The 18,639-nt window shown below is 44.6% G+C and overlaps 2 protein-coding genes and 1 long non-coding RNA gene across 4 annotated transcripts; 1 reads left to right on the top strand and 2 right to left on the bottom strand.

The window, feature by feature from the left end:
* Positions 1-1,553: 1,553 nt before the first annotated feature.
* On the bottom strand, positions 1,554-7,181 carry LOC125718134 (MIF4G domain-containing protein B-like). Of its 2 annotated transcripts, none has more exons than XM_048991712.1 (6): positions 7,075-7,180; positions 6,288-6,395; positions 3,715-3,824; positions 3,445-3,600; positions 3,046-3,138; positions 1,554-1,786 (listed from the first exon to the last, which is right to left on the bottom strand). In XM_048991712.1, exons 2-6 carry the CDS (start codon positions 6,367-6,369, stop codon positions 1,559-1,561), a joined length of 669 nt encoding a protein of 222 aa, XP_048847669.1. In that variant the 5' UTR covers positions 6,370-6,395; positions 7,075-7,180; the 3' UTR covers positions 1,554-1,558. The 2 variants fall into 2 exon arrangements, with proteins under 2 accessions (XP_048847669.1, XP_048847670.1); XM_048991713.1 differs by lacking the exon at positions 1,554-1,786 and adding an exon at positions 2,008-2,220 and having other exon boundaries at positions 7,075-7,181.
* A 49-nt stretch (positions 7,182-7,230) lies between these two features.
* Positions 7,231-13,601, bottom strand: slc25a19 (solute carrier family 25 member 19). The gene is made up of 6 exons (XM_048991711.1): positions 13,469-13,601; positions 12,796-12,951; positions 11,833-12,003; positions 10,694-10,874; positions 10,357-10,487; positions 7,231-9,727 (listed from the first exon to the last, which is right to left on the bottom strand). Exons 1-6 carry the CDS (start codon positions 13,598-13,600, stop codon positions 9,548-9,550), a joined length of 951 nt encoding a protein of 316 aa, XP_048847668.1. The 5' UTR covers position 13,601; the 3' UTR covers positions 7,231-9,547.
* Positions 9,581-14,317, top strand: LOC125718135 (uncharacterized). The gene is made up of 3 exons (XR_007384780.1): positions 9,581-9,715; positions 10,700-10,920; positions 11,815-14,317. It is a non-coding gene; the product is annotated as an uncharacterized LOC125718135 (long non-coding RNA).
* Positions 14,318-18,639: the final 4,322 nt, after the last annotated feature.

Raw genomic sequence — 18,639 nt, 5'->3', positions numbered from 1 at the left:
GCCCGGAGGTGATGCTAACCTAATATGAGAACACACAGTCGTTACGGGCAGGATACACGCATCCTGGGAGTGAGAGTAAGGTGCTCAGCAAACAGGCTTTTTATCCACGCCGATGAAGGCATTTCTGTAGAGTATGTGTATACGTGAACGCAAGACATCTCAGTCTCCTGCGCGTCGGCACTGGGACTCCACACACCGCTCTATCCCCAGAGGTCAAGGGGTCCTGCCTTCCCCCACGAACAGTCTAAACACAAAGGCAGCCTGAGAACCAGCCTGATGGTGGAACCACAGCTAAATCTAAGCAGATCTGCTGCACTCTTCCCTGCCTTATGGTGTGTGGCTAAAGCTGAACAGTCATTTGTGTACCGTGAACCTACCCTAGGCTCAGAGCACTTCATTAAAATAATCACCATTAGCACCAAATATGTTGTCACACCCTGGAAGACGAGAGGAAGAAATCAGTTCTGCCTTATGGTATAAATTATGTGATGCTACTGAAAGTATTTGTCAGAGTAGAACACAGCTGAAGATCAGCTTTCAGGCTTGGAGTAACACTGGCTGAGACTGAATACAGGATGGTAGGTCGGGCCACGGAAGGCTGTACTTACATAACCTCTGGCCGACCTATAATAATGTAACAGCAACCTAAATGCCACAATTTTGTAGCATTAACATGTAGTTAAAAACCCCGCCCAGGTTGGGGCAACGCGGGCGTTTCCAAATCACATTATTGCTGCTCTTGTATTGCCACTGGGTGTTTGCAGCCGGCTCATCTTACCGCACCTTCCCAGGAGAAAGCTCACGCTGCCCTGAAGCCGTCACGAAATCGAACGCATCCTGTAGCTCGAGAGTCTCCCCTGCTGCCTGTTGCTAGTGTGCAGTGTGTGTGTGCTCTGCCCGTGGCCGAGAGGACGCCAGAACATCGCCGGCGCTCTCTCGCTCACCTAAAACGCTCTTCTAATCCTGAAAGCTTAATCCAGTTCGGTATCCTATAGGCAAACTGCTGAGAATCACAAAGTCGGAAACTGATCTGCATATGAGGCCAGTTTAGGAAGAAATACGAAGCAAAACCACCATGACTTACGCATTGCAGCTGACTGTCACGCTTCCCACGAGCAGCACCGCACTTCTTCATTGGAAATGTTCCTTTCCAACTGGTCTGCAGATAAATACTCTACGTTTCATGACCAGTTGCTGGCGGATTCCGCTACCCAAACAATGTTTTCTGGAGGTTCCGGCTGGGGTGTTAAATCTTCAGATATACCTGTTGGACTCTCCCCTGCAACTCATAATTGTACTTCATATGCAAAGCATACTTCTCCACACTTCCACCTCCTGGGTACAGATGCCAGCCAATCCAAGGCTAACACACGGATACATAAAGGTTAGAGAGGAATACACCCTCTAAACTAAACCGACACTTGGCAAATGGACATACACTCGCAAAGTCACTGACACAGCAGAACCTTTTGGGTGGCCTCCCCTTTTATCCAGGCGTCTCTCTCTCACCCCCTTCCCCCCCCGCACCCCACCCCACCCCCCCACCCTGCCCGACCCATCAGTCAGCCACCTCGCTGTAATAGTACTTGTGCGCCGTGTCCGTCAGCCTCCAGCCGCCGGCCCGGAACTCCAGGATTTCCAGCAACAGCAGTCTGGCCATGGAGCTCAGGCCTTCCTGCAGCAGGAAGCCGTCCCGCAGCAGGCAGAAGAGCTCATCCATGCGCTGCTCGTTCATGCGCTCCAGCTGGTCGCCGATGCGGTGCAGCTGAAGCACCAGGCAGTCCACCTGACGGACAGGCCGCAGGAACACCAGAGACCATTAGAAACCTGCTCTGCCAGGCAGTCCACCTGACGGACGGGCCGCAGGAACACCAGAGACCATTAGAAACCTGCTCTGCCAGGCAGTCCACCTGACGGACAGGCCGCAGGAACACCAGAGACCATTAGAAACCTGCTCTGCCAGGCAGTCCACCTGACGGACGGGCCGCAGGAACACCAGAGACCATTAGAAACCTGCTCTGGCAGGCAGTCCACCTGACGGACGGGCACCAGGAACATCAGGGACCATTAGAAACCCGCTCCGCCAGGCAGTTCACCTGACGGAATGGCCGCAGGAACACCAGGGACCATTAGAAACCTGCTCTGCCAGGTAGTCCACCTGACAGAAGGGCCACAGGAACACCAGAGACCATTAGAAACCTGCTCTGCCAGGCAGTCCACCTGACGGACGGGCCGCAGGAACACCAGGGACCATTAGAAACCTGCTCTGCCAGACAGTCCACCTGATGGACGGGTCGCAGGAACACCAGGGACCGTTAGAAACCCACTCTGCCAGGCAGTCACTTTCTTTCTTTGGCAGATACTCTAATCCAGATATTGGTCAGGGTTTTTTTTAAAGAGGATTTACAAACTCCAAAGCTGAAATTTGGACGGTGTAAATTAGGATTTTGCCATCTTGCTCATTTGAGTTCCTTCACAGGCCCCTGGTTCCTCCCAAGGTTTCTGCCTTCTAGGTAGTTTTCCTTGCCACTAACGCCTATGGCTTGTTTACTGGGGGCTTTTGGTGGGAATAATGTAATATTATGAAAATGCACGACACAAAATAAAATTGAATGGTCCATTGACTTCCACGCTCTGCTGCCCAAACGTTTCAGTGAAATAAAAAAGGGAGAATGCAGAGTGTGAACATCTCTGATTCTTGTTGATAATTTTAAATATTTCAGTAGAACAAGTTAAAATACACAGTGGGGAGGGAAAAAAATCTTGTTGCCAGTGGTGATATCGAGAAAATGCCTGCAACCATAGTGTATTAACCAGGCATTAATGCCAAGAACTGTGCTCAGCTTCACCCAGGGACCTATATCTCAGAGCGAGATTTGCTGGTCAGCTAGAAATTTTTTTTTTTAAGGTGGTACGGGTTAATTGTTACTGAAAGAAGATTAAATCTGGGGGACCTTAAATCTGACAAGTTATCCGTCTAAAGAAGAAATCTGGCTTTGTGATACAGGCCCCAGATGTGCCTAAGATTTCCAGCGCTGTTCTCACCTCCTCCTCGTTCTGCAGAGCGTCTGACTGGGTGAGTCTGAAGAGGCAGTCATAAACTGGATGCACCAGTGCCATCATGGGCATGTTGTTCACCTGGTAACAGGAGACAGCTGATCAGTCCAAGCAACTTTCCAGACAAAAATCCATAAGTGAAAGTTCAGGTTACAGAGAGAAAAAAGGGACTATGTCATGAACCTGAATTTTTGGGTTAGCTAGATAACTTGTCATATTTGAGGCAGTCTGGGCTAAATGTGAGTGAACAAAGAAAAAGTCTTAAATTCTTAAATATTGCATGCTATCTCGCTAACCAACAAATCTCGCTTTGTGATACAGATCTCAGAGCACTGAATCCAGTTACATCCTTATGGACCTCAGACTTCTTAAAGGGCCGGTTGGTACCTTGAGGTAGTCGAAGATGTTGCAGATGAAGGTGACATAGCACACCCACTCCTGAATCGAGCGGCAGCGCGTCTCTTCCCGGACATTGAACTCCTGCTGCAGTCTGTTCAGGAGGTTACGGCGAAACACGTTTCCGTTGTTCAGTTTGGCCTCCGCCTGCAGGGGGCAGTATCACAGAAATACATCAATCACATGGCACACTAAATGTTGGTCATTATCTTAAGTTTCAAATTAATGATATAATAGCTTTCAAGCCAGTAGATTGCTCACCTGGACAATGGTGTAGCAAATGCGTCCTGCCTCTTTACTGAACACTGGGTCTTTTAGGGACTGATCTATGATGACATTGGACACCTTCTCCAGATCTACTGTGCTTGGTTCTGATATGGAAGAACAAGTTTTAATTAAAGCTTCAAGGACTGTTTTTGCTGTGATTTTTATATATAATATGTATGTATGCATGTATTTATGTATACACACACACACATATACAGTTGAGAACAAAATTATTAGCCCCCCTATGAAATTTGAAGTTTCTTCAAGATTTTCCAAAGCGCATTTTTAACAGAGCAAGGGATTTTCAACATAGCATTCCTGAACATATTAGTTTTCTTTAGAAGGAATAAATTTTTTATATTTGCACACAACAGGAAAATTATTTCAGAAAAAAAAACAAAAATGATCAGGGACAATATTATTACCCTCCTTTAAGAAATGACAATTTATTGAGCCATTGTACAAGCCACTAATGTATAACGATGTACTTTAACTTCACAGATGATTAAACTTAATTGTTAAGTTAAAACTGAAGGAATAAAACTGAGTGTAAAATCCTCAGTAAGGGTCAGTCAGCTGTCATGTGAGAAAGCAGCATGCTAAAAACAAAAGACATCAGCTTGGACTTGAGAAAAAGAATTGCCGATGCACACAATGCAGGAGAAGGATATACAAAGTTAGCACAGCGTTTCCAAGTCAAAGTTCCAAGTACTCAAGAACTGGAGTAAGAAGTATAATCCAGAAATTCAAAGAGAGCCACACAGTGCAGACCAAGCCTGACAGAGGTAGGAAACGAAAGATTTCAAAGATCCTGGAAAGGAAACTAGTGAGAGATGTGTCTAAAGACCCCAAAACAACTGCCAAGACACTAAAGAATGACTTGACCAAGTCGGGAATTGTGGTCTCAAAGAAGACAATCACTAGAGCTCTGCACAGCAATGGACTTCGAGGTTGCAAACCAAGAGACACCTTCAAGCCAGACTAAAGTATTCTCAGGACAACCTGGAGAAAGATGATGCATACTGGAAGCATGTCCTATGGTCAGATGAGACTAAACTAGAGCTCTTTGGCCATAAAGACACTTTATGTTTGGAGGAGGAAGGGAGAGGCGTATAACCCAAAGAACACCATCCCCACAGTGAAACACAGTGGTGGGAGCATTATGCTGTGGGGATGCTTCAGTGCATCAGGAACCGGAAATTTTGTCAAGGTGGAAGGAATTATGAAGAAAGAAATATATGTGGAGATCTTAAAAGAAAACCTTAAGCAGTCAGCAGCCAAACTGGGTTTGGGTCGTCGCTTCATCTTCCAACACGACAACGATCCCAAACATACGTCTCAGCTGGTGAAGAACTATCTCCAGAAGACCAAAGTGAACATGATGGAGTGGCCTGCAAGCCCTGACTTAAATCCAATAGAAAATCTGTGGGGTGAACTAAAGAAGAAGGTCCATGCCAGAAGGCCATCAAACCTGGAGGAGCTTGAGAGATTTGCCAAAGTAGAATGGGCTGGGATTCCTCAGATGACCTGTCAGAGACTTGCTGAAAACTGCAAAAAACGACTACAAGATCCAGCAAAGCCCAGCCAGCCCATCGCAGGGCGCACACACACACCAGTCACTCACACATGCACTCTTATAAGAACATAAGAACTATACAAACGAGAGGAGGCCATTCGGCCCATCAAGCTCGCTTGGGGAGAACTAAACTAATAGCTCAGAGTCGTTAAAATCTTATCTAGCTCTGATTTAAAGGAACCCAAGGATTCAGCTTGCACTACATTATCAGGAAGGCTATTCCATACTCTGACTACACGCTGCGTAAAGAAGTGCTTCCTTAAATCCAGCTTGAAATGTTCTCCCGCTAATTTCCACCTATGGCCACGAGTTCGTGTATTTAAACTAATGCTGAAGTAACTATTTGGTTGAACAGCATCCAAACCTGTTAGAATCTTATATACCTGGATCATGTCCCCCCTCAATCTCCTTTGCTTGAGACTGAACAGATTTAGCTCAAGTAACCGTTCCTCGTATGACATTCCTCTAAGACCAGGAATCATTTTTGTGGCCCTACGCTGCACCTTTTCTTATGGGCAATTTAGCAAGTCCAATTAGCTTCAGCATGTTTTTGGACTGTGGGGGGGTGGGGACCGGAGTACCCGGAGAAAACCCCACGACGACAAGAGGAGAACATGCAAACTCCACACACATGTGACCCAGGCGGAGACTCGAACCCGGGTCCCAGAGGTGTGAGGCAACAGTGCTAACCACTGCACCACCATGCCACCCCCACTATTAATATCCGGAGGGCTAATAATTTTGACCATGGTAGTTTTTGGTTTCTGTGCTGTATTTTCATTTCTGTGTGAAAAGCAAAATAATGTAAGTATCCAAAATAAAACTGAGATGTCAAAAAACCATGTTGAATATTATTTGCTTTATTTAACAGCACTTGGGAAATACATTTAAAACAATTTTCTCAACTGTATGTGTGTGGGAAATACTGTTTTTGCAACTCAGACTACTGCTCTGACAAACTCCTCGTTTAATTAAATGTTACAGAACTTACCTTTCAGTGCTGTTTTAAGCAAACTTTGAGTTTCAGTGTCAAAGGACTGGATCTTGTACTCGTCTTTAAGAGCGTTATCCATTCTGCCTCACAAACCACCGCTACACCCTACAACAGAAAAAGAGGCGCAGCTAACTAACCCACAGTTACCTCATATTCAAAATATTATTTTTCTTCACTTGCCTGAAAGAACTAAATGTATCATGTATTTATTGAAGAAGAGGAAATCCAGTGAAACATAAGTAGATGTCACCGAAAAAAGGATTTCGCAGGAAACGCAAGTGTACGGTCTGCCGCGATTCTGACACCGAGAAACGCGCCATGGTTATAATGCTGCTTTTGTTTCATGCACAAAGGTAAATCGAAAGTACACTGCAGTATATAACGTAGAGAGAAATTTGATGTCCAGCCAAACGTGCGTCTGTGAATATGTTACAGAATTTACATTGTTACATTTCCATTTCTATATTTAACTTGAAAAATCTGACATAACCAATTGTGTACGTATTTTATTTAGCACATATTTAATCAAAAGGAAAAATGTAATGCCAAGACCAATTCTATCGTAATTCTACACGTCGATTCCCGTTCGTTGTTAGCCGTGCACCAACAAGAAGATTATTGGATAAAACTGCGATTCTCTGACGGATTAAGAAAACAGGTACAGAAAACAATATAAAACAAGCAAATCCTTATTTTAAAATGTGCACAAATTTAATGCATGTTTAAAAGCGGAATATACAGAAACATATCTAAACTGATAACTTTAGAAAGTACAAACGCTTACTTCTGCTCAACTTCTGCCGACGCGATGTTTACATTCCGCCTTTCCTCGTTGCCTTCATTTCCGCTACGTCACGTCCGGTCCGATGATGTCGACTCTATCGTGGTTATTGTCAATTATTGCCTATTGTCAATTTAAAAAATGAAACGGACGCGTCCCTTCTTGGGCATTCAATAAAATATATTTTTATTGAACATAAAACACGACATTTCAGTGCCAACACTCCCATCTTCTCCTTATTGGATTATACACCAGAAAAAAAAATCTAAGTACTCCAGATAATATTCTTAAATAAAACAATGCACCATTCACAGCAACACACGCGTAACATAGTGACGATAAGTCCGTTTAGTGCTGCACACTATTTAAGGCCTTGAAGTTTTAAATGCAGGAGACCAAGTGGAGTTCACTCCGTAAAAGGTAACAAAATTAGCCTCAGCATGTGTTTGGACTGTGGGGGGAAACCGGAGTACCCGGAGGAGTACAAGGGGAGAACATGCAAACTCCACACACATGTGACCCAGGCGGAGACTTGAACCCGGGTCCCAGAGGTGTGAGGCGACAGTGCTAACCACTGCACCACCATGCCACCCCCTATTGTCAGGTTGTCATCGACATTTTATAAAACATAGAGTTTGCCATTTGGGGCATTACTGGTTGTTAAAAGGTTACAATATTCTTCTGTTATATTCTTTGGTGAAGTACGGTGCTCTGCAAAAGACTTAGGCAGTCAAATTATGTATAAATTATCTTCATGTTCGTGTAAACTTATGTCTGTCAAAGTGCATCAGCTTAACCATTTCAAAACCTCTCCTAAATTCACCCCAGTATTTGTGGCCAAATACACCAATGTGTTTTTTGACTCAGCCACAAGCACACTTCACTTCCTTTGGCGAATCAATACCTCACTGGCTTTTAAACTGCAATTTACATACTTAACAGAGCTGGTCGTGAAACTTAAATGCATTGAGCGGCTAGGGTGCCCCCGAGGAGAGGTTTGGGAACTGAAGCGGTGTTCATCTAGCCATCTAGATGTCAGTAACCTCTTAGAAAATACAAGTTGCTCTTGTTACTTTTTGTTGTGTTACTTTTAATTTTCAGGTTATATAATTAGGTTAGAATGTTAAATTGTGTGTTTTTTTGTGATGAGCAAATACACTTAGTATCCAGGCAAATAGCTTCCTTTTACTGCCTAAGACTTTTGCACCGTATAAGACAATTATCAGCATCCTTACAAAAGCAGATTACACTGGACTTTTAAACAAAATATTATAATCATAAGTCATAATAATAGGCCAATCTTAGATACAAAATGACCAGCAAATTACTTTTTACCAACATTAAATTAGTTTTCATAATATCCAACCTCTGCACTGTCAAATCCACCTACTGCTGCATTAAGTTGTAAATAAAAATTGTGATTATTATAATCTTGTAAAATAAAACCTTAAGTTAAAACCTTGGAGGGTATACATTTTAAATTAGATACATTCGGTCTGATGTCACCTTTATCATGATTATTTCATGAATAAATTTCTTACATTTGACTTGTCAATTAAAAAAAAAAAATCCAAACTTCCAAACTTTCCTGGAGTTACATTTTATCCCGAACCACACTGTAAAGACATTAACCACAGAAGGTAAAAAATGGATCTCAGGATAAACTATTTTTATAGCAGCTCTGTTATCAAGTGAAACATGTTCAAACCTTTTTTTTAAGTAAAGTTTTTAACGGTTGGACGGTTCCTCTTAATTGCTGTGCAATGCATCTTCAGCACTAGGCAGTAATGGTTTCTGAGTAGTAGCTAAGTACGACAACAGTTATTCCCACGAGCCATATTTAACTGCCAAGTGTCTCGTCTAAAGTCCCACCATCGATAAAACATTCTAATGAGAAAATTAAAAAATAAATCAGATTATATAATACATGCTTCCATACTTACATAGTTGCTAGATATATAAATGCTGTGAAAAGCGATTTGGAAAAGTATGTATTCTTTAGAGTTGCCGCAGAGCATAAAAAGCAAGGCATACCCAATGCTCACGTTTAAATATTCGCTCAGTGACATTTCATGCTAAGACGCTACATACTTCCTGGCTGTTCTGTTGTAGCGTCAGAGATTCGGTCTCCACATGGGAGCAATTTTGGTTAAAACATAAGGAGCGCTGCACTGAAAAATAGGCCCCCCCTGCTGGCCGAAAGATACAAGACAGAAGAGAAGACGTAAACTACGTACAAAGCCTTGTGCGTCTTTCCAGGACTAACCTGCACTGGACTGCTAATACAGGCGTAACACAATTCCTTCCTGTTGCATGTAAACTGGCTGTAAAGCTGCCATATTTTGACCCATAGAACTGGATGGACAGGAGTGAGAATTGTCCATCCTGTGTGCATGATTCAGGCTCCTCCTCCTTTCCAAAGGTTAGTGCTCTGTCCCTTTCCTATATCCCCCCCCGTATCCCAGAATCCAACACTTTACTGCTTCCCATTCCGGTTACTCAGCAGGCCACAGAAGAGCTCATACCAGAAGAATGTGAATCCAGTAGATAATGCAGCTTTTACTAAACTGGGGGAGAGCCCTTTAAAAAACGCCCGAGGACCCTCCTCCCGGGCGATCCGCACCACGCAGTCCGTGAATCCCTGGTAAGACCGAACCTGCGGGTGGGGGTACACACAGACACGCGTCACTGTCAGCAAGCCGCTGAACTGCAGAGCGTATAAACTGTAAGAAGATCCTGAGATTTTTAGATTCTCTGCCTGCTTCTCTCTTATTGAACTTCTGCATACAGATTAATTTCACCACTCTGGTCACCAATGTACACCACCAGTCAAAAGCTTTTGCACACCATAAGTTTTTACCACTGTTCCCACTTCTATTGGGAACTGCTGATTTTTTTATTGTTATTAACCACTGAAAAGTTTAGTGGACAACAGATGTCCTTTATAACATTGAAAGAGTATGTGACAGTGCATGTCTGACGTCCCATTGATTAGCTGTGTGGTGATGGCAGAGTCAAATTCTCGACTGTCCTTTAACTTTAAATGCACCAGTTAACCATTTCATCCCATGAATCAGAGCACTATTTAATGTCCCTTGTAGAAAGAATGCTTCAAATTTTCTCTGCTGTTATAATTGCTAGAGGAGGTTACTATGATGAATCAAAGATATGACATTTTCTCGCTAATAAAAGTACTTGCTAATCAGTGGCAACGTGCAAATGTAGCAAATCTCAGTGTGTGCAAAAACTTCCGACTGGAAGTTTAGAGATTAATAAGTGTCCCACCTGTCCAAACGGAGCTCTGGCCTCTTCAAAGCCCCCGACCTGCAGTCTCTTCTTGATGAGGTCAAAGGGATATGTGATGGTCTTACTGATGACACCAGCACAGCTTCCACACAGCAATTTCCGGAAGCTACCTACAAAAAAGAGACGTCGGCCTATCAGAGAGCGCAGGGAAGCAGCATCACGACACAGCAGCACATGCCAGAACATGCTCACTCTCATAAGCCATGAGCTAAGAATTAGCCATTACGTCAAATCCAAAGGCTGCACCGAGGGTTCTAGGTGCACCTTCCTATGAACCCGGCCTCCTCTGATTTGCGACGTTTCATATATTCTCCACCTGTAGAATTGGCTTCTTTGGACTGGACCAACAGGACGTCCTTCAGGATGTTGTAGAAGAAGAACTGCAGGCCAGCGTAGGGGAAGATGGCCACCAGAGTCGGTACCAGGCCGCGGTAGAAAGTCAGAACGCCCTCCTTGCGGTACATGGTGACCGTCGCGTGGCGGAGACTGCGATACACCTGCGTGGGACACACAGGGCAGAGGAAGCTCAGCTCGGTTCCACATGTAGGTGACACTTTACTTGATGGGGCATAAATGCTTAGCAATAACTCGGTTACTACTGAGGTACAAATCATGACCAAATAAAGTCACCAATAATTCCATTAATGATGGACAAACATGAGATCAGTATTTCGCTTGTTATTCATTACTCGTTCCTTCCATAATTCACTGAGGTTTACAGAATTAACAGATACAAGTATAGTTACAGCTTGAGATAAAACATGCATAAGAATTAATGTATGATGATTTAACATGAGATTAGTATGGAAATACTTAGTTTATTAATTAATATAAGTAATAGCATAATACTATATTAGTGTCACGTCAGTGGGCCCTTCTGCAAGGCCCTTAGCCCCCAGTTCCCGGGGCCCTGCTCATTGGCTGACCCTGTGCCATAACCTGCAACATATGGCAGCATGATGAGGTTGGTGAAGAGAAGCATTCCAACATACCAGTACCTGTACTTGTGCAAATAGTAAATAAAGCATGTTTGTTTTGTTGTTATTTGTGCCACCTAAAGTAAAGTGTTACCAGCATGTTGTGTGTTACCAGCATGTCCTCCAGCTCAACTGCAGAGTCACAAGTACAGACAAACAAGTCCAAACTACTCTGGGTATTTTCTAAACAATTACATGCTGCACCATTTATGATTACATCTATAATTATATGCGGCACCTTACCAAGGCAGCATCCATTCTCCATATGCTGATGTATCAAAAGATATCTAAACAAACTCAGATATTATAGCGCCAACTTTCATCCCACTTAATGTAAAGATGTGAGTGTGTGGCAGGTAACAGGGGAACATTTTTCAAAAGCAGACACCTGGGTCCACATGCTGCTGTGCTATACAACAGCGCTTCATTCCCCCCCGTTTGTCTGTGTTCTCCTCTGAAGGGGGCGGGGCCTCCTCACCCGCGGCTCCCCCTGAGCGGCAAAGCGCGTCCGCAGAGTGTCCAGCGGCTGGCAGGCCACGGTGGCGCAGCAGGCTGACAGACCCCCGCACACGAAGTGCACCGCTGGCATCTGGCTGTGGTAGGAGGTGCTCTTGTGCACCAGCTCCGTCAGGAGCTCGAAACTGGTAAACTGGAGAGGGGAGGGGGTGTTTCTAAAGTTCATTGTTTCATTTCAAACACATTTAGCAACATAAATATACAAGATCAGTCAAAAGTCTAGACACACCTACCCATAGAAAGGTACTTTTCTCTACATTTTAGAAAAATTATAAGACATTAAAACTATTAACTATAGATGGAATTATACACTGACCAAAAAAGTATGAAAAAAAAAATAAAAAATTTTGGGGAGGGCAGCTCTGTGGGTTGGGACTCGAAAGGTTGCTGGTTCAAATCCCTGCGTCGGCAGAGTGATTGAGGCCTTTAACCCAGATGCCCCAGGGACTGGCTGCCCCTACTGTCCCCTCTACGCCAGTTTCATGAGGAGGCCTCCTGAGATGCTTTTCCATTGGTCCTGAAGGAGGTCCCACATATAAGCTCAGCACCCATTGGCCTCTGTTCCTTCACTCTCTGGTCAAACTCCTCCTAAACCATTTCTACTGTGTTTAGGTCAGGTGGCCAGGTCCTGTGATGCGGCATGGTCAGGTGGCCAGACTTTTGACTGGTGCTGTACTTAATAAATGGTATAACATAAACAATAAGTTTCTTTCCTGCTTTCTTTGTACCATTCATTATATAATTCCATTAGACGTCTTGCTATTCGATCCTTTCCCAGTTCATCACTTAGGCCCTCGCAAAGCCTTTGGCATGTGGAGGAACTCAAACTGGTCATGTGGCCCAGATTCACACTGTTAGGACATCACCTGGACCCCTTAGCCCAGCCATGGTGGTGGTTTGCACGATAAACGGCGATCGAACGTGCCTGGACAGCCCCGTAGCAGATCGACAGCAGCTGGGCAGGGACATGACCCTTCCAAAAGGCAGTGGCGCCCTCTTCTGACAGGATGCGGCGTGACGCCTGCCGCAGGCCCCAGTACTTTCCCTGCTTGCTCTGGGATGAGAGCTTCTCGATCTGAAGCTGGGGAAACGGGAGGAGGAATGTGCATCACCACAACCGCACCCGACAGAGGCCCCCCCACCCCAAAAGCATCCTGCACAGGGTTCTCCATTATGCTCATGACAGTAAGACGACAGACAGCTAGGGCTGCAAAATTTTGGGAAACACAATTGCAGTTTAGCCTAACAGGGAACTTAAATGTAGTTGAAAAGGAAAAAAAACATCTCGATGGCACTAATAGTGATATGATTGTGTATCCAAGTGCTTGTGAATAATTATGTGCATAAAGCACCCAAAATTAGCATCGGCATTAAAATGCACTGCTCATATGTTATATTCTATGTCGTATTATTCATACAGTTTGCTTTCTTTGCCATATCTGGCAGCTTATGCGGAGCCCAAAATTCCCCAGCATAACTTCCCATGGAAAGTTTCTGGAAATTTTACTTCCCTTTGCAACCCTACAGGCATATCTGTCTGTACAGCCAATTGTTCAACAAATAGACACATGTGTCTCACCCCACTGCACCCAACACACCTGGAACCTAATTTTGATGACATCCAGGGGGCTGATCATGGCTCGGGTCACCATGCCGGACAGCGACCCCGCTAAGGCGGCCTTCTCTGGTGGCAGGACCTTGCGCTGATCATCCGGGTCATAGCCCACCATCGCTGCGTCGCCGCCCTAGTGGCGGCAGTTGTGTCTGTGTGACAGGAAACAGAATCTCACGTCTCATTCCACCAATATTGTACCCACAAAACCTCCAGCATTGTGGAGGGCCCTTTTTCTTCTGCTCCCATCTGGGTGCATCACAGGAACATCCAAACCAGTTCTGCCAAATTCAGCAACAGTCCCCCCCCCACCCCAACCCGGAGGCTGTCAGGACACTTAACACTCAGCTACCTCCCTGACCACCTACCCATCTCATTGTCACTTGCTGTTTATTCGTTGCACCGTAGTCCTGAGGGAACATTTATTTCATTCACACTGAATACGTGTATATAGAGGGTATGAAATTAAAGTCCACTCGATTAGACTTCAAACCCTCTAACTATTAAGTACACGGATTTTCCTTTACCCCGCCGTTTAATTGCTGTGATTCATCTGTGATTAATGTGCAGATCCTCTGTTAATTAAAACTTCGTCTGTAAAGTCTGCAGGTCGGCGACTTATTTATGCTCTGGCCAGCAGTGATCCGGCTGCTTATATTTAAAGATTCCTTTGCTACAGTTCTTTCCATTGCATCTGGCCAATGCAGCTGTCAGGACATCACTGTCTCGTCCAGCTAAATACTATGTGCAAATACTATACGAGTGTCTGTAAATGAGTCTATTACAAATAATGTATTGTTCTGCAACTGCAAGTAAAATGTTAAGAAACCTTCAACGACATATTGAATTTCTATTGTTTTAAACATGTGGGAACTACATTGTCTGGCCAAAAAGTCACCGATTGAATTTAAATCAGCAAGTACTTAAGAGCCAATGATTGGATCATTATTACATCTCAGCAACGTTATAAAGTGAAGTCAGCTGAGTACCTGAATATACTGAACAGCCAGGTTATCCCATCAATTGATTTTTTCTTTCCTAACGGCATGGGCATATTCCAGGACAATAATGCCAAAATTCATCGCGTTCGAATTGTCAAAAAGTGTTTCAATGAGCAGGAGGAATCATTTTCACGCGTGAATAGGCCACCACAAATTCTTGATCTTAACTCCACTGTAAGTGTTTGAAATGTGCTGAATACGACTTTGCGGAGTGGTTCAACTCCCTTGTCATCAATGCAACATCCCAACAAGAAATTAATGCAAATCTGGATGAAAAAAATGTTGAGGTGTTGCATAAACACAAAGAAACAATGCATTGACGAAAGTGCACTATCATCAAAGCTAACGGCGGTCCAACGAAATATTAAAATGTGCAACTTTTCTGGCCAGGCAGTGTATCTCAGTCACTTAAGGATACAACGTGGTCGCCCTGTACACCTAGTCTGTCCTTGTCCACTCAACAGTTTCCGTGAAAGCGCAACTACCCACCTTTACCGGAGCTCTGCTTCAGGAAACCAACTAACTATAACCCAAAGTCTATCACTTATTTAACTGAAATGTACAATAAATTAGACACCAAATAAAATCGCTGTACACTTTCGCCCCGGCTCTCCCCGGTCTGCCGGGGACAAACTCACCCTCGGGCTAGCTGCGTGACGCGGGCAGCATGACCGCATCGATGGGCGGGCCGGAGCGGCGTGCAGCTGCTTAGCCGAAGTGGTTTAATGCCTGTTGTTTACTGTATGATCGCCGATGAACTGCTAATAAACTGTTTAGCTAGATAAAACCCGTCAAACGATCGCCAGCTTCTTCCTAGGTTGACAGAGACGGCCGCTGATTGGCCGAAGGAGTGGCGACCGCTGATTGGCCGAGGAAGCCCCAAACCGGCGAGACGTCATGTTTCTGCTTCACACGCCCGACGGAATCCAGAATCGACCAGGAAAACGAGCGAAATGGCAGTACGGCTTGTCCTTTGTGTTCTCTCTCCCCGAACATAGCGTTTGCTTTTCGCCGTTAGTGCGGCGGAACTGCATACGCCCCAGATCCGCGGCGATTTAACACAGTAAATGAGGAACCCCTGAGGAGAAAACCACGAGTACTCGGTCGTATGTAGTGAGGCATTTCTGACGCCAGATGGCGACACGGCACTGCGCAGCGTCGGCATTAAACATGACACGAAAGTGCTCAAGGGTTCCTGTGTTTCAGTGCCTTTCACTCTATTGCTTTGGGAGTACATAGGTCAGATTACACTGGGCTATACCCCTGTGCATTTTAGCTCCGATGCCAATCCTTTTCTTTAGAAAAGAGTAAAAATCAAGCCCCAAATAAATTTGACTTAGCCCCTGATGTTAACAATTGCCAGAAACTCCCCTGGTAAATACTGCAGCCCTTTCTCATATTTTTAAAGTATCGTATCATTTTTAATTATCGATTCTAGGGACTCTGGGGGCCCTGGTCAAAGAACTCCATGAGGCCCTCCAACTCCCCCTCCCCCAGCATAGTAATATTTATTACATTAACATCAACAGAGAATTTAATGAATACGCAACCTTTATTTTGACTTTAATGAAAAACACAATATACGCAAATAAAGCGGATTTGTAGTTGCAGCGTGCTATGTAATAAGCCTCCCTCGGCGGAGCCCCTCCCAACTCAGGAAATTGCCTGGCTCAAGTGTCTACTTGCTGCGCCTTTGCGTATCACCAGTGAACCGACGGGGATTTTTCTCAGTTAACTTATTTAGATTCACTTAGGGTGAGTTTTGTTAAAATTTGACACTTTCTGAAAAATTGCTTTCAGGAAAAATGTATAGAATCATCTCAGTGTCTTGAATCCCACCTTGATACCATTCGAAATACATTAATGCCCCCTGAACACTATGTAGAAGAAAAAATAAAGTATTACTAAACACATATATGAACTGCAAATTTTAATTGTGTTTTGCCAGGTGTCTCACCCTATATTACACTTACGTATGTCTCCAATTTTCTAAACATAATTATTTTGTTATCACAAACAGAATTTCCTTTCCAAAATGATCCAAAAGTTAGGGAAAAGCCTAGCATTACCGATCCGTTCTGCTACAAGTACACATGAAGGAAACTGGATTGCGACAGAAGGCTTAGGTCTCAATTGTTTGGCGTTGAGCACTGTGAAAGAACACAAACACAGATATCCCATTTAGATAAGATTAGGTAACGGTACAAAAAAGTCAACGTTTGCATTCAGGAATGTTCCTATTTGCATAGATTTGCATGAGGCGAGTGTGCACAACGTAACGGAGGGTGTTCCCAGCTCTCTCGTGTATTCGATCGGGGACGCGCATAATACTGGAGGCGACTGTCTGTTGTGAAATATTCGCATATGTGAAATCGTTCTGCGTATATGGGATATATGGGAAAACTAGTAGGCCATAGGTGTGATTTACCTTAGGGTGGAAGAATCTGCTCAAAAAAACATTTTATACAAGCTGTAGGCTGGTTAGTCATTACAGACAGTTATTATGCTGTTAGCCATCATATAAAACCCGTATGTATTGAATTATATTTCCCGTACGTGTGAAATCAAAAAACGGTTGGTATTGTCATAAGCCAAGCCAGGGACGGATTACGGACCGGGCCAGCGGGGTCGCTGCCCAGGGGCCCTTGGGGTGCAGGGGGCCCGTGGAGCCCCTAGCCCAAAACAATTTGCAATGCTTATCAACAATGTATTTTCGTTTGTCTGTTTTAGAGGGCCTACATTCTTTGATCCTCTGCCTACAAGGGCCCCTGACCCTATAGGGAGGGCGTTTGGCTGCCAAGGGCCCTTGAATTGTGGTGGTAATCCTGGTGGTGGTGGTGGTGGTGGTGGGGGGGGGGCCCTCGTGAACGTTTTGCCCAGGGGCCCACACAACCCATAATCCGTCCCTGAGCCAAGCAAATGCCAAGGTTTTAATTCTGCGGCTCTGCTAGGAAAAAAACGACTGTAGCTTCCTTCTGCCTCCTATTCAGTAACTGAATCTGAATCAGATGAAATACTGATAATGACAGTCTGAGAGCGCTGACAGCGTAGCGTGATGATAAAATCAGCCTCGGAAATACACAACCTCAGTCCAACAGGTACCACTGCAGTCCACACGCCAAAAAACAGGACAGGGGCTTCCGTTTTCAACTTTTATTTTAGATGTCTATCACATTGAGAAAAGGGGAACACAAAATGAACTTGCTTGGGAAAACAGCGCATTTGCTCCAACAGCTCAGGACTGTCGGCGGTGAGTCAGAGATCAGCTGACAGGCAGCTCTTACGCCACATGCCGCAAAGGCATGGAGCCCCCGCGCTGAGAGGACACCTCAGAAAGGAAGGACCTGGGGGTGCAACCCAAACGCCATGGGTGTGAATCCCAGAAGCGTGTCACCACCTGAACTTCTAAAGTCCAGCTGTGCGAGCCGCAGGAAAGCATAGCTTGCTTCCAGGGGAATACTAAAGTCAGGTTTCTGTCAGCTGCTGAATGACGTGGACCATGTGCTCAGTTATAGAACAGGCCTCTCGATTTTAGGTTACAACTTTTGGCTAAACAGCCTTAGAAGAGGATTCCTGACACATCAGATGTGCTTAAAGGGAAACTGTCAAGAATAAAGAATCATGGTGGACTGAAATAAGTTATTACTGCCTCAACTTCTGTGTTTTCCTCTCAAGGAAAATCTTTTACCTTTAAATCAAAACATGTCCCATTTAAACTGCTGTCATCACCCAACTACCTGTAAACTTTGCCCCACATGCTTATCAGTAATTGACATCAGTTCATGCCATTTCATGTGTATAGTTGTCCCAGTAGACACACCACAGCACATAAGACACAAGGGAATGTATATCCTCAGCATTTAACCCATATGTGACATCGTGACCTAGCAAGGGGCAGCTAATCCAGCACACGGGGAGCAGTGCTTGGGCAGGGGGTGGTACTTTGCTATTCAGGGTTTTGAACCAATCTTTTGATTACAAATGCACTTCTCTAACTGTTCATAGGGTGAAGTGTAGAGCACACGCTATGTGACGAAAGCGTCGCCCAGAGGAAGCCAGCACAGCCATATTGATTTCCAAGGTCTTTGACCTAGCAGAGAGGTGGAAACGGTCCTTATGATGCAGACTAGGAGCCATTCGCCCTCATGGCTGCCTG

Source organism: Brienomyrus brachyistius, chromosome 22, assembly GCF_023856365.1.
Source record: "Brienomyrus brachyistius isolate T26 chromosome 22, BBRACH_0.4, whole genome shotgun sequence".
NCBI classification, from domain to species: domain Eukaryota; kingdom Metazoa; phylum Chordata; class Actinopteri; order Osteoglossiformes; family Mormyridae; genus Brienomyrus; species Brienomyrus brachyistius.
This window is presented reverse-complemented; position numbering and strand designations above follow the sequence as displayed.

Coding starts and splice junctions, on each gene's coding strand:
- LOC125718134 (XM_048991712.1), bottom strand. CDS start 6,369: ATGGATAACGCTCTTAAAGACGAGTACAAGATCCAGTCCTTTGACACT. Junction 3,139..3,444: donor ACATCTTCGACTACCTCAAG/GTACCAACCGGC, acceptor TCCTGTTACCAG/GTGAACAACATGCCCATGAT. Junction 1,787..3,045: donor CTCTGCAGAACGAGGAGGAG/GTGAGAACAGCG, acceptor CCTGTCCGTCAG/GTGGACTGCCTGGTGCTTCA.
- slc25a19 (XM_048991711.1), bottom strand. CDS start 13,600: ATGGTGGGCTATGACCCGGATGATCAGCGCAAGGTCCTGCCACCAGAG. Junction 12,952..13,468: donor TCATCAAAATTAGGTTCCAG/GTGTGTTGGGTG, acceptor CCGTTTCCCCAG/CTTCAGATCGAGAAGCTCTC. Junction 9,728..10,356: donor CCAGAGCTCCGTTTGGACAG/GTGGGACACTTA, acceptor CCCCACCCGCAG/GTTCGGTCTTACCAGGGATT.